Here is a 26,539-nt window from a genome sequence, read left to right as displayed (position 1 = left end):
TGACAAAATCCAAATATAATATAGCTTTGCTAAACACTTCATGGCAATCCATGTTGTTTAGAACTGCACAAAACTACACTCATGTTCTTAAGATCATGAACAATTGAGTTAACCAGATTTGACAAAGAATCTCAAACAGCCCAGAATTCCTGAACAGTCAAAATGAGGCTTCTAAAAGTAAATAGACTCCAGGCAGGACTGACTTTCATTTACATTTCCAAATACACCCTTTTAAGAAGGGTATTACCTTGTAGGTATGGTATTGTGCTCCATAAACAGGTAAGTCAGTATCAGTTGGATATATGATTAACCAGATGCTTGATCTGCAGACGCTTGATCTGGTTGTACTTGCAAGATGGCAAGACATTACACATTGACTCCATTTCAAAACTGCAACTTGTTTACCAGAATGATATTCTGTGCACTGAGAGCTCTCCCCTGGCTTCAAAGTGGAAAATTCAAAGTGCTATGCAATGTTAGCTCCCTTCAAAGATTTGCAAGTCACCAAACCAGCTGCTGTCCTCATCGGATTGTCTTTAAATGTTGCAGTGCACTCTTCTGTTGTCTTCAGATGAGGCTGTATACTTTCCCATATTTTCTTCTTTTGCAGCTAGAGTAATCAAACCAAGAACAAATGGCCACATCAAAACACAAGAAAGGCTGCGAAAAAGCAGTATATTGAGAACCACTGTTGTGCCCTTAATTTTATTTGTAGCATTTACCTGATTCGGAGTTGCAGCATTTGCTTGAGATTCTTTATCTGTCTCTGCACCAAACCATGCTCGTTCTCCAGGTAATGACCCATCTGGAGGTGTGAGAAGTTCTACATTTTCATGAGAGGCATCTGAAGCTGCTAGCAACATACCATTGGATTTGATGCCTCGCATGTTACGAGGCTTCAAATTTGCCAAAACCATTACTGATCTGCCCTATTATAACCAAAATAAACAAGCATAAATAATTTAGCATTCAAGAACATAAATATCAGCAAGATTACTCATTTAGCCAAATGAGAGTGAGAAATACATATTACAGAGTACGATGCATAAATTAGATGTCCACAATCACATGCACAGAGAAATATAAGTGTTTAATGCAGGACCTCATTAACAATTCTCCCCACAAAGACATGAATGATTTTTTATCAACAGTATTCATAAACAGATGGTGATTCACAATCTTAAAGAAAGGCCCATGCCCACCACCAATATGCTCTTTGATGTTTCAGCATTTTTCTATTGCTTTTCCCATCTCAATTGCTCTATTGGGAGGAAATCACATCCCCTTTTGCCTTCACTCTATTGTTCACCCCCATCATATGAGTGCCTTTGCATGTGGAACTAACATCCTGGACCAAGCCTCTCGATCCCTGCTCTCAAACTATGTCATCCATCATGTCTCAACACTTCTCATCATGACACCTGACACTAACTGAAACAGCAGATCCAGACCCTGCAGATGTAGGACCCTCTTTGTCATTCCTTTCAACCAGCCACTCTATTGAGAGGCTGGCCTTTTGCCCACCTGCCTGCTTGCACTTGAAATATGTGTTCTCGCACAAACACTGCATCCTAGCACAGATTGCTGCCCCGGGAAAAAGGCTACTTGTACACGATCCCTGAATTTGCCCTTCTCCTTGGATTTATCCTTCTCCTTCTGACTGACCCTGCTGACCAGTGCTGCCCTTCCTACCTTTGCCCTCTTCCCACACATAGTAGCTAGCTCTAGCATGGACTGTATCTGTGCCTCTATATTTGTCAAGATGGTCGACTGCAAGCTGCCTACGGGCTTAAGACACTACTTGATCATTACTAGAGAAAAGTGATACGTTAAGGATAAATTTGGTAAGCATATAAAAAGTATCCTTGCCTTATGGGTAGGGACTCTATCACGACGATGTAAAATTTTATTGCTTTTCTTAGCATTTGATTAAAAGTTAATCAAAGGTGCAGATGTGACTTGCAAATGTGAGGTGCAAGTTAATTATTTCACAATGTGAGACCCAAGACCCCAAGATATCAATTGGTGCCAAAGGCAAAAGTTGTAATAAGTTATGTCTAACAAGTGCTAGGTGGTACCCAATGTTAAATTTTGGCCTAGACCAATTTGTTAGCCAGTAATATAAATGGTAACATTAGAGACTAGGCATCAAGTGTGCAGGTTAATTATTTCACAATGTGAGACCCAAGATCCCGAGATATCAGTTGGTGCCAAAGACAAAAATTGCAATAAGTTATGTCAGACAAGTACTAGGTGGTACCCAGTGTCAGATTTTGGCCTAGACCAATTTATTAGCCACTAATGTCAATGGTAACATTAGAGACTAGGCATTAATTAATTAATGCCGGTCTAAGGGCTAATAACTTCTCAAGGATACCTGGGAGAAAATTTGGCCAATGAAATAAATTTTTTGAGCACTAGAATGATTATCAAATTAATTTTCAGAATTAATATTCTGAAATTTAATTTACTAAGCTTGATGATACTGGAAAATAGGATTAGAAAGCTGCCACTTGACAAAACTTGCCCATGCAAGTGGGAAAAACGTTTTTGGGGGATGGTGGAAGTCTATTCCAACCATTGGAGAGAGGAGGCTTTTAGAGAGCAAGGAGATGCTATTGGATGCTGATGTGATTTGCAACCACCAAGGACCAATTCTACAACAAGTAATACCAATTCAAAGCCCTCCAAGTGCACGTGACAGTAACCTAAGATCCATCTGCTAAAAGTGACAACATACAAGAGGGGACAGCAATCTTTCTGGCAGTCCTAAGCTATAGATGCCAGCTTCCATGGCTATTTGAGCAGGACAGCAACAGTTTCTCAACCTTTCTCACAATGAAATTCTAACATTTCTCTCACTAGTCCTACAACCATCTCAACATTTTCTAGTAGTTTGAGTCATCAAGGTGGAGATATTGGAAAAACTCTGTTGTAAAGCCTAATTAACAACATAAATTAGGGTTTGGAAGGCCAATCTCCAAGCAAATTGTGACGGTCTAGCCCTCAGAGACCCAGGCGAGGCCCTCTCTTGACCCCATCTAGGCTCTAGACGAGCACTAGACCCATTACGCAGCATGGCCATATCACCAACTCAACACGTCACAGTTCAGCCCAACACAACACGAAACGTAATAGAACGTGACACGGCACGCACAATGCTCACATGTTTGCAGAATGGCCCATCTTGAGGGCAAAACTCATATTCATACCATAGAATGCATTTACAAGGTAAGCCGGAGGCACAGCAAGGGACAATGTCACGGGTGAGGGTAGAGCTATCAACGCACTACCAACTCGACTCGACACCGTGGAATGAGGGAGCTAAGAGCTGGGGGGATCTACATGGGTAGAGGCAAGTTGGCCGAGTTTTCTAGCACAGAGTGTCCAGCCAATCAAGACGTCATGTCAAGCTTGTTCAAGTAATGTGTTGAAAAACAAGCTGTCATGTAGAATGAAGCAAGGTCGGGGCTATGCACCGCCACCCACGACTTGTGAAGAAATGTGAAGAGACTGTTGTTGCTGAATAGTTTGACCCAAAATCTATACCTATCCACGAGCAGTGAAGTGGAATGCGCATCTGTGCTGAAAATGGATCTCTTGGGGCTATGAGGGCCATGTTATGAGACCAAAAAGGGATTGACAAGCTTATGCAAATCAGAGAAAGTTCTTTTGCCCTTTTTTCGACATAGCGAGGGCGGTATGTTTTGAGAGGAATCTTTGTGAGCTGAAGATGAAGCCTATAGGCTAAGTGTCTCTTTGAAAACTTGTGGGCATAGCGCAAGTATAAACAATGTGGGTTAGGAGGATATGTACGTATAAAGAATGTGGGTTAGGAGGATATGTACATATGAAATCTTTGAAGACTCCTAGACTTGATAGGAGTATAAACAACGCGGGCATGGTAGAGATTGTGGGGTGAATCTTATGGAGCAGATGAGAGCCTAAGGGCGAATTTCTAGTCTGTAAATTGGAAACCGTTGTGTCAATACCGAAGACTCCCATACTTGGTAGGAGTATAAAGATAGCGGGTACATGGTGAGACCACTAGTTGGAGGATGCATAATGAAGATCATGTTTTGAGCTGAAGAATGAGCCAAGAGGCGAAACGGAGCGGTGTATGGAAGAACCGTGGGTAGATTAGTTGGAGCTTAAAAAAAAAGGCTTGCATGTTATGGGGCTACTGAAGACTGCTTGAATGAACCTACAGTGCTGAAGTCACGCGAAGAGGACCCAATGGGCTATGGTCTTGTGACTCCTAACCTGGGGAGTATAAAGGAATCGGGCCTGTGTTGAAGAGATGGATCCGGGCAAGAAGGACCTTTGTGTTGAGGAGAAGAAGAGGAAGATGGAGAGGCGAGATGGAGAGGAAAGAGTGTGAAACAATGGATACAGGCTACCGCCCACATTATTTTTTCCTAAGATGATGAAGATAAAGAAGGAGTTGAGGAGGCGAGATGAGGTGAAGAAGACTCGTGACGCTATGAGTATAAATGAACAGCCATGCTGAGTAGATAGATGCAAGACTCCTTGAGCCAGGAGTATTAAGGAACCACCAAGTGCGTGAGAGATGTGTGGAGAAAGAGAGATGTGGTGCACGACGCTCGTGAGTCGCGAGCCTAAAGGATCAGCCAATATGTGCAAAGGCCAAGGAGGGCCGAAGCAAGAGAAGACTCCTAGCATCGGGAGTATAAAGAACGGTGTATAGACTCGCGGACCTAGGGCGAGTATAAAGATATTGGGCAACTTGCCATGGCCACCGCGGTGAAGCCGAGAGAGGGCAAGGGATCGGGTGGATGGAGGTCGAAAACTCGTGAACCTCGAGCGAGTATAAAGAAGCCGGGTTGGATGCCATGCCGTCGCGGTGAAGCCGAGAGAGAGTGAGGATTGGGCGGATAGTTTGATAAACTCGTGGACCTAGGGCGGGTATAAAGATATCGGGAGCTTGCCATGGCCACTGCAGTGAAACCGAGAGAGCGAGAGGGACCGAGTGGATGGAGACTGAAGACTCCTAAACATAGGGCGAGGATAAAGAAACCGGGCGGATGGGGATGAGAAGGGTGGACACTCCCAGAGTCGGGAGTATAAAGATGGGTCATGTGAAGAGACAGGCGGGAGGACCAAGACTCGTAGTGTGCCGACAAGGATAAACAAACTGAGGCTCGGGGGATACTTGTGAGCAAGACAAAGAAGCAAGTGAAAATTTGGATCCAGGGATGAAGGAACAGAACCAAGGGGGGGCATAGTGGAGACGCATGGGAAGCCTCGTGGAGCCGCGAGGATAAACGAACGGCCAAGAGATGTGGAAAGAAGGGAAGAGAAGTGGACCGATGAAGGCCTATCAAAAGGCCGGAAGAGTGGATGCTAGTATACCTAGGGTGAGCTTAAAGAAACAGGGCCCAGGACACTCAACCCAACTATGTGGAAGCCAAGGTGTCTCAGACCCAAGGTGGAAACTAGGAGGGTGTAGCATATACAGGTCTGGACACGACGCGGTTGGATATGGGACTCAATGTGGAGCTGAAGGATTTGTGGCATGACGGAGATGATAATGGTGTGTGACCGGTATTGGGACCTAGGAGCATATTTCAGACTTGTCTTCTTGAAGAAACAGGGGTTAAGACACTTGTGCGGGAGAATCGAGCCCCATATGGGTGGATGCATTTCTTGTGCGGAGTCCTTCATGAGGCAAGGGCAGTTGATCTCTGCCCTAGAGTACAAGTAGGGGACAGGGCAAATGCAACAACCAACCAAGGTAGATTGTAATGTGCTGGAGAACACTTGCGGTCTACTGCAGGAGACTTCTACAGGAGTTCTGCAGCGGAGCCATCCATGACGTAATGGCGTTGATCTCTCGTTTCCACGGAGTCTCTACAATGGGACAGCTAGTCTTGCCGTGAGAGGCTCGGAGCCATCTACGCGTTTGATACGTAGACGGTTCGTCACCATTCTTGGGTACGGCGCGAGGCATACGATGGGATGCGGCTTAGGCCCTAGTTGAAGCAACACCAAGTCTACTTGCCTAGAAAATGAAAGGGGGAGAGAACTTCGATTCAAGTTCAAAAAACAACTCAAGGATGTAAGTGGCAATTGTGTCTTTGACGCGGAGGCTCAAGCAGGTGGCAGCGCCTCAGCTATCCGAATGAGGAGAGAAGCATATCAAGGCAAGTGACCTGTCTTTGGTCTTCGGATCAAGGTCGGACGTGCGGCTAGTGGATTAAACTCTGGCCATCAAGGCAAGCTCTTCCCTATGCAAGGCGGGTGGGGAATCTTGAGAGGGTATCGGGATGTATTACAAACAGCCCGAAAAAATCGTTGCCTCAGCTCTAGAGCAATCTACGCCAAAGGCATCCATATGGTTGATGAATCCTCATACTGTCCCTTTTCTGGGTGATTAACCTCGGTCTTTTTCGTAGGGAACCAACTCAATTCGAGTAGACTCAAATTCAATCAAGAGGGAGGGTAGGTATGAGGGAAGGGAGTGTGACGCTTGGGTAACCCCATGTCTCCCCCCCTCCTCCATGGTGCCCATGCCTCATGAAGCAACAATCAATTTTGCTCCCGACGTGCAAGATTCTCATTTTGAGCGAGGTAGCCGATCCCCCTACTCCGAGTTCAAGTCAACACAACTTTTTTTGAGGAGACGTGGGATTTAACCTGTGTCGCCCCCGTGGCGCCGTGGTCCAAGATGGTTGAAAGTGGATCCTTGTGAGCCCGGAACTCTTTCGTGGCACAATCCAACAACTCCAAGTGCCAAGTTGCCCATGTGCAAGTTAGACAAACGTGTTCCGTGTGCTATGAGCGAACCACGACGCGGGAGCAATATCAAGGGCGTGACGGCCCGTGACACAACACGATGCGGAGGCCACACACTGTGACGCGATGGCATCTTGGCATATCTTGCGAGTTGGCTTCTATTGTGTGTCCAAGACATGACGCAGTGCTGCGTGCCCGCAAACCATGTTACTTGTGCAGGATCTGTGCTACAGACCCCTGGAACCAACATAGCAACATCACACAAACCAAGGAACAAATTTGTTTGAATGCTTGCTGGTCAATTTTAATAGCAAGAAGCACTTGGATTAGCAGAGGAGATCAAAGAATCTTAGTTCTACTATATCCATTTGCAATAAAAGCTAAAGAAATACCACAAGGGGTGTTAGTTTTGGGGCCAACAGGCTGTCCATTGTCCAAGATTAAAGTGATAAAGTTTACATTTTCAGCTTATGTGAATTTTATACTTGTTGTAATTGTTGATTAATTAGAACATTACCACCTTCTCTAAGGATGAAAGTTGGTTTCAAGGTTCCATCGTCAAGATACCATTAAATCCCTTGAATTAGTATGCCAAAGGCACCAGATTGAAGGTCAAAAGCTTTCTCTCTAGTGCTGAAATTGTGTTCAGTTGAGCATTTACAACAAGAATGTCTTCAGATAGTGAGATGGGATTGAGTAAAGACGATGCCTCTCAATCTGAAAATTTCGTTAAGTGTTGGGGAAAATGCAATGCTTAACCTCGGAACAAACTTAGAGTATGGGCAGCAAGCTGATAATGTTGAAGCATAAGCAAATGATGCCAATGGAGCAATTGATGCATATGCAACACCAACTTGAAAGTGTCAATCCAATGCTTTTTGGACAACAAGACATGCATGCAATGATTGGGCAACCACGGTACTTTGCTAGTGGTACTAGTTTCAATGCTATGGTGGATCAAGGACCACATACAAGAATGTATGTGAAGAAAGTGAGCCCGGAGTAGAAACACACGAGCAAAAGCAAGAGCTATGGTGGAAGGAGCAAGAGCAAGAGAGAGACACACACAAGATGTGGGAACTCCAACAGTCACAATGTGTGTCCGTCCTTACCTTTATTCCAATGTCACCAAAAGAATAAAAAATAAAGTGATAATGATGGACACCTACCACCTACAATGTACAAGTGTGCGGGTACTTTCAATATAGTAATACACGGGTGGCTAGGCACAAGTGCCTTTATTCCATAGTAGCAATGGAATGGGAACGGAAAGGAGAACGAGAACAGGAGTTTCCGAGGAAACGGGAGCAAAGTCCCCCTGGGGAACAACGTCTACTATATACATGATTTATGTATTTTAAAATATACATTTATATATTTCATAAAAGTTCTTTGAAAAATGCATGTGTAATATGCAAAACAAGATAGTCTTTTTCATTAAAAAAAGGACAATTACATTGAAATGGCACATAAGACCCAAAATAGAGGATAATCTAAGATCATACTACATAAAAGAGTTAAGAAGCATCAAGTAACAACTACAATGGATAGAATATGGAAGCTTGGAATTCGAAAGTCTCTCAAAGTAACCATTGGATCATACATGGCTGCCACTAGCAGCAAGACTAGCCAAAAGACTCATCCACATTGTCTAAGAAAGCCATATCATCATCAAAATCAGCACTTGCAAGTTCCAAAGCATCCTAATAATTAGCCATATTTGTGGGCATAGGTGTCTCTCCATCCTCATCATTTGAGAACTCTTCTTCATCAAGAGCTATAAACTTTTCTACCTTGAGGAAAGCCACATTTGTAAGCAAGCACTGTTAGCCTGCTCTTCTTCAGTCTCAGTCTGTCATCTCCTGGTTGTGAGCTCCTGTCAGAGTCTGACAGGAGACAGAGGAGCTCTGTCAGGACATTTTTGTGGCTGCCCTAGTCAGCATGCAGCCCTGGGTTTGTTACAGCCCAAACTGGGCTGTTTTTTGTCCAGACTGCCCATTTTTCTGGGCAGTCGGCCAGATCTGGCCAAAGTCGGCCAGATCTGGCTGGTCGGCCAAATCTGGCCAGGTCGGCCAGTTTGGCTGGTCGGCCAGTTTGCTGGCCTGGGGGCTATTTATAGCAGCCCCCCCAGTCAGTCCAGCATTGTTCTCTGCAGGTACAGCACTGCTCCCTCCGTCTCCGTCTCCGGCATTGGTGCTCCCACTGCTTCTAGTCTGTCCTGGTTCCCTCACTGACGCTCCGAGCTGCGTGCAGGGACTGTTCTGTCCATTCCAGTGTATTCAGCATTCATCTCAGTCAGTGCAGACTTTCTTCCTTCATTCTCTGCTTTCTCTCTCCTCTCCTCCGTGTTCGTGTTCTTCTTCCGTTGCGCACTCTCACATGGTATCATCGCCTGATTGAGAGCACGGAGGACACACCTTCAGGAGAGACATACCTTACTGCTGCTGCCAACAGATCAACCACAGCCAGGCGACTTCATCAGGCGGCTGTTCAGCCTGCGTTTGCTGTCCACGCTGACTGTAGAGGCTGCCACGTCATCCAGCGACGCAGCATCCCTGCGTTTGCCTCCAGGCGGCCTCTCCTGCTGCTGGGCGACCTCCCAACAGGCTGCGTTTTGCTGCTCTGCAGGTCGCTTCCACCCCAGGCGGCTCTTTTCCTGCTGGCAACCTCTGTCCGGGCTGTTTTCCTGGTGCTGGTGGTCTCTTCTCTGGTGTTCGACATCAGTATTCTTGCGTTTTGCAGATCCAGGTGTTTGTAGGCACTCTCTGCCTGCGTCTTGGTGGTTGGTGACCACATTGCTGGTCCTATTTCGACAGCGGCACAACTTTCTTTGGTATTTTGCAGATTGGAAGATGTCTTACCAGTTTTCAGGCTTTGAAGACTCAGAGGATGAGCTTCTTTCTCATCATTCCTCTGAGCGGAGGCGGGATTATCGTGAAGTTCGACATCGGGAAGAACCTCCTCGCACTCGTCCTTCTTTCGTCCATGCATCTCAGAGGGTTCCATCTACTGCGAAGGTTTCTTCAGTGAAGACTGCTTCAGATGTGCGGATGCCTTCCTTGATTCCCTCTATACAGGTGCCGATTCTCCCTTCCTTTCCGAAGGAAGATAAGTTGGATGGTTCCAACTACTCCCTATGGTCATGCAAGGTGGCTTGCATCCTTGATACCTTTGACCTTTGGGAGCTTGTTTCTTCGCCCATCGACCGACCCCCCGTGGATTCATCCGATGGCACCTCTATGGACCGTGCAGCCTTATGGGATAGGCTCAACTCTCGAGCCCGTTCCTTTCTTTTTATGAGTCTCCATGATTCCGTTCTTGTACATGTTCACAGGTTAAAGACCGCGGCGGAAGTATGGACAAAGCTTGCGTCTTTGTATCAGCACAAGACATTTGCCCACAAGATTTCCCTGGAGAAGAAGTTGCGGATGCTCAGTCTTGATGGTTCTTCTTCCATGAAGGAGCACATCACGAAGATGGAGGATATGCGAGGCGAGCTAGCCTCTCTTGGTCGTCTGATATTGTCTGAGGATATGGTGATGATTCTGTTGACTCAGCTGCCATCACCCCGTTATGATGTCTTCTACACCAGCCTCATCACTTCGAGGACCCGTGAGACACTCCTATGGGAGGAGCTTTCCCCGCTTGTCTTGGAGCATGACGAGCGACTCAAAGAGGTGGGAGCCAGTGGCTCCACCAAGGCATTTACGGCCGGCACAGGTGGCGGCAAGAAGAAGAAACAAAAAAAGGAGAAGGCCAAGGACAAGAAGGAGGAGGACAAGAAGGATGCGAAGGAAAAGAAGCCCAAGTGTCCCCATTGTGGGAAGGGCACTCATCCCGAGGAGAAGTGTTGGCAGAAGTATCCCCATTTGAAGCCTAAGGAGAAGGACTCGCAGGCGGCCCCAGCCACAACAGAATCTGCGTTTGTGTATCTCTTTGTTGAGGAAGACACTGCCCTAGCTTCTACCACACAGGAGAAGCCTTGGCTCGTCGACAGTGGAGCATCTTCACATATGACCTTCCGTCAGGATTGGCTTCAAGATCTTCGTTCCAGAGGGGGTACAGTCACCATTGGTGACAATTCTACAGTTCCTGTTCGAGGCATGGGGACTTTACCTATGTTTTCTGACAGGCGGTCTTCCTCCGCCAAAGTTCTCTATGTCCCTGATTTGGGTTTTAACCTATTATCTGTGCATGGTCTTACTCAGTTAGGTACCCGAGTCATTTTTACTCAGGATGCAGTCACAGTGGAGGATGCTTCTACAGGTGATGCTCTTTGGACAGGTACACAGGAGGGTGGGCTTTATACGCTCACAGCCTTGGCTGCGCGGACTTCCCATGAGCTTGGGCTGTTTTGCATGCTCGGTATGGTCATTTGAACCTCGATTCTCTTCGCCGGGCTTCTAGGAGGAAGATGGTGGAGGGACTTCCTGATTTCCCTCCTCTTCACACTTTGTGCCCTAGCTGCTTGAGGGGCAAGCAGCACCGGCAGCCTCACCCGCAGGTTGCTTCTAGGCGGGCTACTTCTCCGCTTGAGTTGGTACATACCGACCTTTGCGGACCCATGGGCACGGCCTTCCTCGGGAAGGCCAAGTATTTGATGCTGATTGTGGACGACTTTAGTCGTTATGTGTGGCCTTATTTCTTGGAGTACAAGAGCGAGGCGTACTCCCGTTTCTGTGAGTGGCAGGTGTTTGTGGAGACCCAAACAACTTCCAAGGTTCGTGGTGTTCGAGCTGATCACGGTGGCGAGTTCACTTCTCACCTTTTCTCTCAGTTTTGCAGGGATCATGGTATTCGGATGGAGTATTCCCATCCGAACACACCATCTGAGAATGGTGTGGTGGAGCGTGCGAATCGGACCATGATTGAGATGGCCCGATCTATGCTGGAGCATAGGAGTCTTCCTCATTTCCTTTGGGGTGAGGCGGTGGCTACAGCGGTGCATATTCGCAACCGCTCTCCGACTTCGGCATTACAGGACATGACTCCGTATGAGGCTTTCTTTGGAAAGAAGCCTTCCGTGTCCCATTTTTGCATCTTTGGGTGCGATGCTTTTGTCCATGTGGACAAGAAGAAGAGGAAGACGAAGTTCGACTCTAAGTCGAGAAAGCTTATCTTCGTTGGTTATAGTACGACCACGAAGGGATATCGGCTCTATGACCCGACAGCGCGGACGGTTGAGGTGAGCAGGGATGTGATCTTTGATGAGGCTTCAGCCTCTGAGGATCCGATTGATGGTTCTATTACAGATGTTTCTTCATCCTCGACGGACCCCCCCCCCCCCCACCTTCTCTCCCTTCCCTTCCTTCCAGGATGCCCCTTAGCACCCCCCCTATTCCTCCTCCTTCGGCTTCCCTTTCCCCTTTGGTGGATGTGCCTTCGTCTTCTACGAGCTCTTCTACCGCCACTTCGGGATCTTCACGGGATATACAGCCTTCTTCAGATGCGAAGGATCTACCTCACTCGGTGAGGGGGAGTCCCTCTCCGATTTGGGTGCTTTACAGGTTCCGGAGACCCCCCGGTCTCCCTCACAGCAACAGGAGTCTCTCAGGATTCCTTTATGGTATCGCCGGCTCATGCAGGATTCAGGTGTTACTCACTTTCCTGCTTCTTCTACAGGTCCCCATCGCTCAGCACGTTTACAGGCCCAGCGGGACAGTTCACTATGTGTGAACTATGCTCTTATGTCACAGATTCTTCAGGATTCCGAGCCTTCCACTGTGGAGGAGGCTCTTGCACAGGATATTTGGAGACAGGCTATGCAAGCCGAGCTCGATTCCATCGAGCAAAACCATACGTGGGAGCTTGTTCCGCGTCCCGCGAAACGGAAGGTGATTGGTGTGAAATGGGTCTTTAAGACCAAATATCTTGCAGATGGCTCCTTGGACAAGCATAAAGCTAGGCTTGTTGCCAAGGGTTTTGCACAGCGTGCAGGGTTGGATTACTTTGAGACTTTTGCTCCTACAGCCAAGATGTCTACCATCCGAGTTCTTTTGGCTCTTGCTGCTCACCACCGTTGGCCTGTCTTTCAGATGGACGTCAAGTCTGCTTTTTTGAATGGCGTTCTTGAGGAGGAGATTTATGTTTCACAGCCTCCTGGTTTTCTTGTGCAGGGGAAGGAGGATCATGTCTACAGGCTGCGGAAGGCTCTTTATGGCCTCAAGAAGGCTCCTCGTGCTTGGTACCAGCGGATTGACCGCTTCTTTCTACAGAGTGGCTTTGCGCGCTCCGCTTATGATCCCAACCTCTACTTACGGGTTGTGGATTCTCTTTCGGTGTTCCTTATCTTGTATGTGGATGATCTTATCATTACAGGGAGCGACACTCAGCAGGTGGAGCATACACGGTCCATTCTTCAGCAGGAGTTTGACATGACGGATCTAGGGATCCTTCACTTCTTTCTAGGTCTGGAGATCTATCAGATGGCACAGGGCATTTTTATCTCGCAGCACAGGTACATCTCCGAGCTTCTTTCGGAGTTTGATATGGCTGATTGTCGGCCTATCTCATGCCCCATGGACCCTGAGTCCAAGCTTTTGACAGCTGGTGTTCCTCTTACCGATCCCACCCGTTACAGGTGCCTTGTCGGCTCTCTTATCTGGCTGCTTCACACTCGGCCGGATATCTCTTTTGTGGTGGCTTTATTGTCTTCTTTTATGCAGACTCCTACCCAGGATCACTGGCAGGCGGCCTTGCGGGTTCTTCGCTATTTGCAGGGGACTCGATCCTTTGGGATCATGTATGGAGATGGGATTACCCTTTCTGGATGGAGTGATTCTGATTGGGCAGGTGATGTGGATTCGAGACGATCCACTACAGGTTATGCTTTCACCCTTGGATCTGGTGCTGTCTCTTGGAGCAGCAAGAAGCAGCCTACTGTGGCACTTTCTTCTACAGAGGCTGAGTATTGGGCCCTATATTCGACTGCTATGGAGGCAGTTTGGCTCCGTCGCTTACTCGCGGAGATTGACTTTTCTCAGACCGGACCTACGGAGCTGCGCGTGGATAACCAGAGTGCTCTTGCTCTGGCTAAGAACCCGGTGTTCCATGCTCGTACGAAGCACATTGAGATTCAGTATCACTATGTTCGAGAGCAGATCATGGATTCGGAGCTGGTGGTGGTCTATTGTCCTACGGCGGCCAATGCAGCTGATCTCTTTACGAAGCCGTTGCCTCAGGCTTCTTTGCTACATCACATGCGGTTCTTGGGTCTTCAGACTCTCCCAGGAGTTGAGAGGGGGTGTTAGCCTGCTCTTCTTCAGTCTCAGTCTGTCATCTCCTGGTTGTGAGCTCCTGTCAGAGTTTGACAGGAGACAGAGGAGCTCTGTCAGGACATTTTTGTGGCTGCCCTAGTCAGCATGCAGCCCTGGGTTTGTTACAGCCCAAACTGGGCTGTTTTTTGTCCAGACTGCCCATTTTTCTGGGCAGTCGGCCAGATCTGGCCAAAGTCGGCCAGATCTGGCTGGTCGGCCAAATCTGGCCAGGTCGGCCAGTTTGGCTGGTCGGCCAGTTTGCTGGCTTGGGGGCTATTTATAGCAGCCCCCCCAGTCAGTCCAGCATTGTTCTCTGCAGGTACAGCACTACTCCCTCCGTCTCCGTCTCCGGCATTGGTGCTGCCACTGCTTCCAGTCTGTCCTGGTTCCCTCACTGACGCTCCGGGCTGCGTGCAGGGACTGTTCTGTCCATTCCAGTGTATTCAGCATTCATCTCAGTCAGTGCAGACTTTCTTCCTTCATTCTCTGCTTTCTCTCTCCTCTCCTCCGTGTTCCTGTTCTTCTTCCGTTGCGCACTCTCACAAGCACAAGTTTGCAATCACAAATATCAAGTCATTCACTTGTTTTGTCCCAAATCTATTTCTCTTTTTAGATGCAACATGCCCAAATACACTCCATAGTTGCTCAATGGGAGAGGAGCTTGCACCTTGAGACAAAATCTGCACTGCCAATGTTTGAAGCTCAGGTGTATGTGCTCCATAATCTTCCCACCATAAGGAAGCCCCAATCTTAAACTGATCCATTTGTGTATCAGCAAACCCAAACCTTTCCAACTTGTTTCTATTAAAAGCAAGCTGATCTTTTACCAATCTTCTCTTAGTGTCAATGGGAACCAACCTAGAGAGCACTATATCCCAACCTTGCATTGCTCATCATCCTTCTCTTGATCACATCCTTGAAACTCCATATCCAATACATATTTTGTCGCATGTATAGGAGAGTGATAAGCATTCCATCTTGCCTCACATAAATCTTAGGACTTCTTGATATTTTGCATCATCCAAACCAAGCTTTCCTAACTTCTCAATCATGCAATCTACCCCCTCATAAACCTTTCCAACGCATGGCTCTCATCCGTCTGCGATTCGCATTAAGCACATGATTGGCTTCACGACAATATTGATGCTCTTCAATTCATTCCAAAATGTATAAACTTGTATGATGTTATACACTGCTATACCAGCCCTTGATCTAGAAATGGCCCGTCCCATCCACTCATTACTTACTACCAATTGCTTTAGGGGTAAGCTTACCTTCTCAAGTCTCTTCATCATGAGAAAGTTAAAGCCAAAGCGCGTCTCATAGTACTTTAAGAGATCTTTTTTAGGTGATCCCTTGCAAAACTCAATAAGAATGAATTGATGGCTTTGGATGAAACAGATTATATCCTTGCCCTTTTGGATAAAGGGATCAATCCATGACAAGCTGTCAATGTCTTTCAGCAAATTGCTCAAACAATGAGCAAAGCATGGGCTGAATGTGATATGAGGGTATCTCTCCTCAAGTCTCATACCTGCTACCCTATTTGTTGCCTCACCATCAGCAATAAACTAGATTACATCTTCAGCCCCAACTTTTTCAACACCTTCAACCCATTCCTCCACAAGCTGATCTGCACTTTTTCATGTGCTGAGGCATCATGTGAGGAAATGAATTGCATCTTTCCTCGGGAATAAGCAACCATTTCACTGATGGACCATTTTCGAGTATCACTCCATCCATCAACTATCAAAGAGACACCATTCTTCACCCAACTTTCTTGCATAGTTGCCAAAGCACATTCAATTGCATCCTTTTTCTTTTGCGACAAAGTGGTACGCAATGTCTCATATGATGGAGGCTTATAGGTTGGACCATACTTTGCAATCTCCTTGACCATCTCAAGAAAGTAGGGAGATCTTATAATATTGAATGCAACATGATCATGGTAGAAAAACCTTACCACAGTTGCATCCACCTTCTCTTTTTTATGAGAATCCCAAGTTGTTTCCAAGGTTTGTTGCTTGCTATATTTTCCATGATGCGACTGTGAGAATGCAAAAGTTCCAAGTCCCCTATGCATGGCTCCATCGCTTGTGACTACATCATCAACTTGTCCACTAAAAAAAGAGGCATCAATTGCTCGTTTTTTCCTTGCACATGCTTTGTCTTCTTCACTTGGGTACTTTGCCAAGAGCTACCTTCGCATTTCGGGTGTGGTGTTTGAGCAAAAATTTATTTTGCACTCCGATATCAACATGACACAAGTGTTGCTTCACACGATTGGATCCTCCTGTTTTCAATTGCTCACACCTTTTGCATTTCCATTTCTTTGCACCTCCCTTCAATGCATAATGGTCCACTTTCTCAACCTTATCCCACCAACTAGGCTGAGATCACTTTGTGCCTAAACTCTTTGATCCCAAGGAAGCCATGACATCTACAAATTCAAGAATCAAAAGCATTAGTTGACCCTCCATGAGACTGTGAGAGAGAGAGAGAGAGAGAGTGTGTGTGTGTGTGTGTGTGTGCATGCTGTAAAAACAGAGCTGTTTTAGTCTTTAGAGAGAGCTGTAGCCAGTAAAAATTGAGACTCTCAGCCTGTTTTGAGAGAGAGGGGGAGAGAGAGAATGTTGTAAAAACAGAGAGCTTTTTGAGAGAGGGAGAGAGAGAGCTGTAATTAGTTTAGTCAAAGGTGAGAGCTGTTTTAGAGAGGTAGACTTCTGACTGTGTGAGAGTCTAGAGAGAGAGAATGATAAATAGTAAAAACAGTAAACAATAAAAAACAGCAGCCCACTACGTGAGAGTCTAGAGAGAGAGAGCTGTAAACAGTAAAACACAGCAGCCTACAATCCTTTGAAAGGGCACTAAGAGAGAGAGAAAGAGAGAGAGAGAGAGAGAGAGAGAGAGAGTGTGTGTGTGTGTGTGTGTGTGTGAACTGCAATCTGCTGGTCCTTGGAACTGATTACTGAATAGATTGCGCCTCGACAGAATCAATGGTACTGAGTGGACACATGTGACATTAATCATGCTAACCTTAATGTTAAAGAGATCAATGATCAGTTACTATCGTGAGAAACAATGCACACGGTGCTTGCAGCCTACTCCCAACAGTCCGGACTGTGCACGCAACTCCAGACAGTGTGGACACAATTCTCAAAGAGTCCATACTGCAAGGCGCCACTTTTCCCACGTTCCCCCAGCCGTTCCCCCTTAATTGGTGTTCCCCCACAACATTCCCCCGTTCCGTTTGGTTCTTTTAAGCGTGGAACACATTCCCACGTTCCCAATGGGATGGAACAACGTTCCCCTGCTACTATGCTTTATCCCCAACCTCCCACTTAAAGGCAAATGTACCCCTACTGAGAAGAGAACAAGAAAAAAAGTGACAAAGTACAAATGTACGTAAGTACGACAAGATGAGAAAAGGCGCCATCTCATCCAACGCCCATCAAGTTCCTAAGGAAGAGGAAAACGCTCCACTGAGAGACTTTTTGTGAGCAAATCTATAGGATTCTGGTCAGTTGAGATCTTGACAAGGTCAATAGACCTGTACTCAACGACCACTCCGATGAAGTGGTTACGCACCTCAACGTGTTTCGTCTTCGCATGGAAGACTGGATTCTTTTCTGACTAGATAGCACTCATAGAATCTGAATCCAGTGTAAAAACCACATCAATAATACCAAGGTCTAACTAGAGACCTTCCTTACAACCCTCAGTGACTGTAACATACTTGGCCTCGTTAATAGAGAGAACCGTACATTTTTGCACCTTGGACATCCAAGAAACAACACCTTCAACAAGGACTTCCTACTGTCTGTATGTCCTACATAGTCAGAGTCAATGTACCCACGACTCCTGTATCCCGGCTACCATAACATATGCACTTAGCTATTATGCCCTTCAAGTACCTCATGATACCCTCAATGGCATTGGGATGTAGCCATATAGTGTGCCACAACTTCCACTGCAAATGCGATGTTAGGATGAGTGACTATCATGGCATATATCAAACTACCCATGGCGGATGCATAAAGAATCTTGGCCATCTCAGCCTTCTGCTCATCAGATTGCAGACAACCGGCCTAACTAATCTTCACATGAGAAGGTAGGGGACAGCCAATAGGCTTACCATCTTGCATATGAAACCGCTCAAAGACTTTCTGGATATACTTCTTCTGTGACAAACAAAGGAGCTTCTTAAAGCGATCGAGCGTGATGCGCATTTCAAGCATATGCGAGGCCTATCCCATGTCCTTCATCCCAAAGCTCTTCTTGAGCTGAGTTTTCAAGGCATCCACCTCATCATGAGTTCTCTCGACAATAAGCATATCATCCACATAAAGTACCAAAATCATAAGGCTACCATCACGAGCCTTAAACACGAATCCATAGCACTACATCTATATCCCTGTGAATACATAAAAGCATCAAACTTGTGGTACCATTCCCTAGGTTCCTACTTAAGGCCATAAAGGCTCTTTCTCAACTTGCATACTAGGTGTTCCACCCTTAAGCTGGTACATATAGATTTTCATCATGTAAGTCCCCATATAAAAAAGTCGTTTTTACGTCCATCTGATAAAGATCCAATCAATGCTAGTACCAAGTGTAGGTCGTCATTTTGACCGCAAGAGAAAAGACTTCATTGAAATCAACACCATATTCCTGCTTAAAACCCTTAGCTACCAATCTGACCTTATAAGCGAGCTTAGGACGCCCAAGGATACTTTTCAGCCTGTATACCCACTTGCATAGCAATGCCTTCTTGCCGCTAGGCAAAGGAACCAAATCCCACATATGGTTAGTCTGTAAGAAGTCAAACTCCGACTACATAGCCCTATCCCACGAATGACTATCATCTTTGTGCATGGCCTCATCATAAGAGAGAGGCTCAACTCTATCTATCACCATAACATAATCCATGGAGGGCGTAAAGCGATCAAGCTAACATCTAGCTCTAATAGAGTATCTCAAAGCAGACTAACCCTGCACAACAGACAAGACCTAGGCCACTAGAGCATCAACTGCTACAGGCTGTCTAGCTGGCTATACAGGAGTAAGAGGCTCCTCCTGAAAGATCACCCTGTCTACCTCAACCGCCTGCTCAAGTTGCTTATGCATCTTTTCCTCATGAAAAACAACATCATGGATATAGATAACCTTGCAAGCTTATGGATCCCATAGGTGATACCCCATCTCACCTATATCCCCATAACCAAGAAAGATACATTTCACGGATTTAGGATCCAACTTATTGCACTTGTCCTTGAGAACATTCCGTTGCAAGGTACACAAGTTTCTGCTTCTGTCCCTTCTTCTTTTACTCTACATTTATGCAAGATTCTAGGAAAGGTTACGAGTAAGATAGATTTTAATTTGTCAACTATAGAATAAGTATTGAAGAGAACCAATTTCTATATGTTAACACACAAAGAGATGGATATAAGAAAAAATCATATACTTCTTATTCGAGCTTTCCTTTTTTGAGTTTTGCTTCTCATGGTTAGTCTGATGTCAGTATTTCATCTTCATTTCCTTCTACATCTACATTTCCTTTCCCATCATCTAAATCGTAACCTGTATCGATATTTTAATTTCTATCATTTAATTCACAAAATCAATCAATCGCATTCGCACTATCATTTCATATCCCACCCATCCCAAGCTTTTCTTCCATTGCTTCCACATCTTCATTCACATCACCCTTCACTATTCCACCTATCTCGCCACACACCAACACTAGGGGGGATCTTCAAACATAGACATTTCAATTTCTTTTATGTCCTTGGTTTTCAAGACGGGCCTCCATCCCGAATATGTTGACACCACTTGCATTTGCAAGTAAATTGCCCCCTTTCAATTGCTTGACATTTGTTACAAATTTCCACTCCACTTTTTTCTTTCTTCCCATTTGTATCAGCCTGATGCATAAGAATGGGAATGAAGCTTCATTAGATGACAACATGATAACTAATAAATCTTGCCAACATGTCAATTTCAGTTGTAAAATATGAAATTTTAGAGATTTTTAAGCCAATACTAAAGGGCAAACGAGTTCAATGGCTATCTCAGCTTGTTAATGTCTAAATTTTCAGATATTGTGGACTTCTAACAAGAAATTTCAAAGATTCTCAATCCAATATTAAAGGGAAAAAGCATTCAACAATTGTCTCAGCCTATTAATGTCTGAAAATTCTGAAAATTTCAGATATTTCGAACTTTGAACAAGACATTTCAAAGATTGAAAGACCAATACTAAAGGGCAAAAGAGTATTTCTGCATAATTTGAGAGTTTGCTGGCTGTTAATGACTGAAATTTCAAACTTTACTCGAGAAATTTGCAGGTTGTGTTACAGGCTACAGCACATGTAAAAGTGAGAGAGGGACAAAACCGGAAGAAAAAGCATATTGTTCAGTGTTTAACTTTGAAGCAGTCTTGTCAAGATTGAAGGCTAAGCACACCATGTGCGTAGTCGAAGACGCTGTTTCTCCATGATCTAGGGCAGAGAGAAGGTAGGCAACAATGAGGCAACACCGTTCTGGCTGAGATCGCAATGTTCTTTTGTGCTCCCTGCCAAGTGACAGCCTTTTGGCTGAAATAGTCACGTTTTTTGCTTTTACCTGTTGCCACCTGTGGCGCGAGGATTGAGACACGTAGTGCTTGCTATCAGCAAAAAGACAGAGAGAGAGAGAGAGAGAGAGAGAGAGAGAGAGAGAGAGAGCAAAGTAGAGTGAGAGTGAGCACGACTTGTGGGTACAATGACGAGTGTACCTCTTTAGGTTTTCTAGATAGATATATATATATATGAAAGTACAATGTGCTAAGGGTGTGTTCACACCCGTGCACATATAAAAGGCACGATGGCCCTTTATTCCCAACAACCTCCCACCTAAAGGCAATGTGCCTTAAGGGGAGAAAAGAATCAACTAAGTCCAGGTATGTACAAAGCTGAAATACATATATCTATCCAACTTCCATCATCTGTCGGCAATGAGCAAACCGCTCTGTTGGAAGACCCTTCGTGAGAAGGTCTACAGGATTATCATCTATGAAACCAGCCTTCCTTCCGTGGATGGGTGGTGAATCCCTAATTACAACTTAATTACAACAGTAAACAATTAATGCAAATCTGAAAATAGAAATTTACCTACTTCATGGACAATGCACACCCGATTGGCCCCAAAATTAGCGCCCCTTTCAGTATTTCTTTAGCTTTAAAGAATAAGTTGATTTACAATGGGATTCCCCCAATCCCTTTCACTATTTCAACTCCCCTTACTGTCCAAAGTGACCAACAAGTCTTCAATCTATTTTGCCCCTTGATTCGGGCACTTAATCGGCCTTCACCCACTTCATGGACGATGGAAATGCCCCAAATTTAATGGTTGGCTAGTCCACCTGAATTTAGTTGAAATTCACCTTCAGCCCTGTTGAATCTAAGCCTTGAAGCTTCCAATTTCTGGCATGCTTCCTGAGGATGTTGCTAAACCCTAATTTCTGCTGTAAATTAGGGTTTACAGCAAAGAAATTTGCAATTTCTCAACCTCCAAGAGTCCAAATGCTGGGATATTCGGAGCAAGGCTGTGAAATGGCTGGGAGATGAGAGAGAAAGCTATAGAGAGAAAATTTAGAGTTTTGTCGTGAAGAATGACTGAAAATCAGTCAAATGCAGCTACTGCCCTGCCACAACAGCTTGTGGATGCAAAGAACTAAAGAAAATCAGTCAGTTGCTGCTAGTGCCCCATCTCAACAGCCTGTAGATGCTATCTTGCCCTTGGCTGCCTCAAAAAGTCCTCCAATGGCTGCAAATCAGACCAACAGTCTCCTCTCCCTCTCCCTTGCAGGCTGAATTTATAGAAATGTTTCTCTCCAGCCTCTAAAGACGTTTTTCAGTCTTGCATGGGCATTTTTGACAAGTGGCAACCTTCCGAAATGGTTTTTCCAACATTTTTTAAATTAAATATTAATTTTCAGTCTTTAAATGCAGAAAAATAATCTAATAATTATTTCGGTGCCAAGAATGTGATTTGCATCTAATAAAGTAATCCTTTCGATCTATCTCTGAGTATTCGCATGCCAAGAATGTGATTTGCATCACCAAGATCCTTCATGTCAAAGTTGCTATGAAGATTTTGCTTCAATGAGTCCAAGGCATGAGTATCCCTGCCAGCAATCAGCATGTCATTAACATACAAAACAAAGATAATCAAGCTACCATCTACTGCCTTCTTGGTGTACAAGCAGTGATCCACTTGACTTCTATAAAAACCTTGAGACTGCATAAATGTATCAAACTTATGATACCATTCTCTTGGTGCTTGTTTCTGCCCATACAAACTCTTTTTGAGTTTACATACCATCTTCTCTTTCCCTTTTTCCACAAACCCTCCAAGCTACTGCATATATATGTCTTCATGCAGATCACTATGTAAGCATGCAGTCTTTACATACATTTGTATGAGCTATATATCTTCAGCTGCAACCAAGCCCAAAATGGTTCTTAATGTAGTCATCTTGACTATAGGAGAGAAGATCTCATCAAAGTCAACTCCATGTTTCTGCTTGTACCCCTTCACAACCAATCTTGCTTTGTACTTTGGTAAGGAACCAGAAGTGACCATCTTGTAAACCCATTTGCATGGAAGGGTTTTCTACCCGTTAGGCAACTGCACCAAGTCCCAAGTGCCATTTTTCTCAAGAGACTCTATCTCTGATAACATGGCCTTATACCATTTCTTGCTGTCCTGTTTGTCCATTGCTTCCTTGAAGAAAAACAGTTCACCACAGTCTGTCAACATGACATAATCAGCCACATTGTTTGTACCAGGAATGAATCTATCAGGTTGTCTAGTAGCCCTAGACGATCTCCTAACCCAATGATCATTGTTTGCTGGCTGTTAAACATTTTCAACTTGCTGTCTTGACATTTCAACCTGCAAATCAGCATTAACAGCTTGATGTCCTGGCTATTCCTGCACATCTAGTAGCTCATCATTATGGGCAATAGCTGGCTGATCATTTCCAGCATTATTTTCTGCATTTGCAGGTTCATTTACAGCAAGTATTTGCTGCTGTACAACAGGCACATTTTGCAGTCTAAAAGGTATTTCTTCCCGGAATACAACCCTACAGACCTCCTTAGTCTTTTCAGGTTGTTTATGCATGCGATCTTCCCAGAAGATAACGTCATAGCTACGTACTACTTTCCTTTTCTCGGGATCCCATAATCTATACCCCATTTCACCCTTGTCACCATATCCTAGAAAAATGCATTTACAGGACTTTGGCTCAAGTTTGCTATGTTTTTCTTTACAAATGTGCACAAATGCTTCGCATCCAAATACTTTCAAGTATGCATACGAAGATGGCTTGCCCGACCACGCTACTTGGGGACCTGTTTGGTGACCGATTAATCAAGTGTACGGCTGTCATAATAGCCTCTGTCCAAAAACCATGGAGTAATGCAGCATGTACAAACCTTATCCTATATGGTCTGATTCATACGCTCTGCAACTCCATTTTGGGGTGGATTATGAGGGGCAGTGAGCTCCCTCTTTATCCCTTTGCTATCACAAAATTTGACATGCACGGTCAAAAGTCCCAAAATTTTTGTGCTCAAAGCATCAACCATACATATGCACTAACTTTGACATGCATAGAATAGGCCAATTTTGCCAAAATAGAGCAATTTCAGCAAAATCCCCAAATTTTTCAAGTGCTAGATGTCCAAATTGCATGGAATTAAACCCACATGTACATAAAATGACCAAATGGTGCACAAATTTCGCCCAAACAGCAAAAGCCCCAAATTACACGGGGTCTAATGTGCATCAATGTCGAGAAATTGGATAAATTTCAGCCCAATTTTGCATGTACATGAAAAGCCCCAAATGTCGAAGGCAAAATGTCACAAATTCCTGCAATTTTTGAGACCAATTGTCTTGCCCTGCATCACAATCTTCAAATCCGAGAAAAGCCCCAAATTTCCACGCAAATCTGCACTCTGTGCTTCTATGCGTGAAACCTCGTCAGAGCAACGAGCTTGCTTGCAGGAAAATTTTAAAAAAATGACAAAAAATACTTGAAAAGTGACGAATCTACTTGAAAAAATACTTGAAAAATACTTGGAAAAAAAAAACATGACAGAATTTGTTGTCGCCTATACAGATTTAGGGTTTCTGGACTGTCGACTGACAATGCAGCACACACACGTATCTGAAACCAGTGGTGACCTGATGATGTCGAGCGAGCAAAACACTAGAGATGTCTCTCACGGACTCTAAGGAGCGTGAACGCCTTAGCCGAAGCTCTGATACCAATTTGTTGCCACCTGTGGCATGAGGATCGAGACACGCAATGCTTGTTGTCAACAAAGAGACAAAGAGAGAGAGAGAAAGTACAGAATAGAGAGTGAGAGTGAGCACAACTTGTGGGTACAATGACGAGTGTACCTCTTTAGGTTTTTTAGATATATATATATATATATATGAAAGTACAATGTGCTAAGGGTGTGTTCACACCCGTGCACATATAAAAGACACGATGGCCCTTTATTCTCAACATTACCTACCTGGCTTTTTTCCCCAAAAGTTGGTCATGTCTGAAATAGCATTTCATACTCCTATTATCATACGTTTTTTATACGTCCGCAAACTGAATCATACGCGTCTGATAAAAACTATATTCTCAGATTTGCAAGCCTAGGACTTGACTTTTAATAACTGAAATTGGAGGATTTTAGGAGATTCAAACGGCCAACCAGGTAACATTAAATTTGGGGCCTTGAGGAGCACGATGAAGGCCAATTCCTCGAGCAAACCAAGGGGCAAATTGGTTTTAAGACTTGCTACCTATTTGTGATAACAAGAGGCATTTGAGTTAGCGGAGGAGGTTGAAGAATCTCAATGTATTTCATCCATTTGCAATACAAGTTAAAGAAATGCCACAAGGAGCGCCAATTTTGGGGCCAATCATGTGTCCATTGTCCAAGATTAAGTGGTAACATTTGCATTTCAAATTATTTGAATTTATTTGCTGGCTATAATTAGTGTTAAATAAGATCATTACCACCCTTTTCCCCTAAAAAGACTCATTTCAAGAACTAGCAAGCCAAGAAGGCAACTCAAAACAAGGGTGACACCCCTTCCTCATATGACAGCAAAGACACGAAAGAAACCGAACTCATTCCGCAGTGAATCCCTAAAAATAATAGGTTTTGCACACACTGCCAACGAATGTGGAAGCGAATGATCAGACTGAAGAAGTGAACACACACACACACACACACACAGAATAGCACGCTGAAGACTGCAAAGTATGAATGCTAAATACCGAAGGCAGTCGGAGTATCACCAGCTGGAGCTCTTTCTCACCTGCAACAAATTGAAGTGACTGTGACCAGTGAGCAAGGCTGCCTAAAAAGGTAAGAAATAACGCCAAAAAATGACCAGGTTGGCCAGCTAAATCTGGCTGACTGCATCAAACTAAATAAAATAATACAAGAAATGCAGCAAACAGCAGCATGCCACATGGCACCACCTGTCTGGCCTGCCCGAGGTAGCAACTGCAGAAACTGATGCCAAACCTGATCCAGAACTCATTGGAAGAAAAAAACAGTCGTCTGATCTCACAAAGCTTGCATGAGGTGGCAATTGAGCTCATAAGCCAGAGATAGGGTATGAACAACACAGGACTACTCTTTGACCTTCCACAATCGGAATCACCAAAGCTTAGAGACAAACTTTCAAACCTTACACAATGGCAGGAGACATTAAAGCATACACATCGTATGAAGACACGGAAACGTATGGACAACAGTCTTTTCTATCGCCCTTGCATTGTGAACTTCAGAGTCTCGCAATGGCAAAATTTAAGTTATTTGTCAATTTTGCAATTTTGAGAATCCTAGAACATACTTGAAGCTCCTCCTCTCTGAAATTCGATTCAATTTGATTGAAATCAATTAGCACTTCAATTGAATTGCCAAAATCAACATAATTGAACATACTTGAAGCTCCTCCTCTGGAATGTACTTGACAAGGCCACTGCAAATGGTGCGAGGGCCATCAGGCTCTGCAAGGTCGACCTCCTCTACGTACAGCGAGTCTGCTTCAGGGTGTTTCCAAGCTTTGACGATTCTACCAACGCGAATGTCGAGGGCGTCCACATCATCAATGGCTGGGGCAGCTGCAGGAGGCTGCGTCTCCGCGATGTCAGCCAGGGATCGCTGCACGGGAGTGTCAGGAGCGCCTTCCTGCAGGGTAAGGGTAGGGTTGGAGGGAGCCGAGGAAGAGGAGGTGCAGCAGCGAACTGCTTGAAGCGCCAGGCGGAGGGTGGAGGAAACGCCAGCCGAGACAGTTGGGCATACAGCAGCAGGACAAGGATACGGATATGGAGACGAAGGGGGCACTACGATTGCAGCTCGAGCTATGGCCGCTTTGCAGCACATCACTGACCTCAGTGCCATCTCTCTCTCTCTCTCTCACAGTTCACGTTGTTTACTTGGTTTGTTTGTGCTTGA

The 26,539-nt window shown here is 44.9% G+C and overlaps 1 protein-coding gene across 1 annotated transcript; it reads right to left on the bottom strand.

Annotated features, from left to right (window-relative positions):
* On the bottom strand, positions 1-26,539 carry LOC148039752 (Nucleic acid-binding, OB-fold-like protein). Its single transcript, XM_087693611.1, has 3 exons — positions 26,027-26,539; positions 723-929; positions 1-610 (listed from the first exon to the last, which is right to left on the bottom strand). The coding sequence occupies exons 1-3, from the start codon at positions 26,483-26,485 to the stop codon at positions 467-469; spliced, it is 810 nt and encodes a 269-aa protein (XP_087549737.1). The 5' UTR covers positions 26,486-26,539; the 3' UTR covers positions 1-466.

This window comes from Lygodium microphyllum, chromosome 2 (genome assembly GCF_053477565.2).
Source record: "Lygodium microphyllum isolate KBCC chromosome 2, Lygodium_microphyllum_v1.1.10, whole genome shotgun sequence".
Classification (NCBI taxonomy): Eukaryota; Viridiplantae; Streptophyta; class Polypodiopsida; order Schizaeales; family Lygodiaceae; genus Lygodium; species Lygodium microphyllum.
The sequence above is the reverse complement of the archived record's forward strand: the minus strand, read 5'-3'. Positions and strand labels throughout refer to the sequence as shown.

Coding starts and splice junctions, on each gene's coding strand:
- LOC148039752 (XM_087693611.1), bottom strand. CDS start 26,485: ATGGCACTGAGGTCAGTGATGTGCTGCAAAGCGGCCATAGCTCGAGCT. Junction 930..26,026: donor TTCCAGAGGAGGAGCTTCAA/GTATGTTCAATT, acceptor TGGTTATAATAG/GGCAGATCAGTAATGGTTTT. Junction 611..722: donor ATGCTGCAACTCCGAATCAG/GTAAATGCTACA, acceptor TGATTACTCTAG/CTGCAAAAGAAGAAAATATG.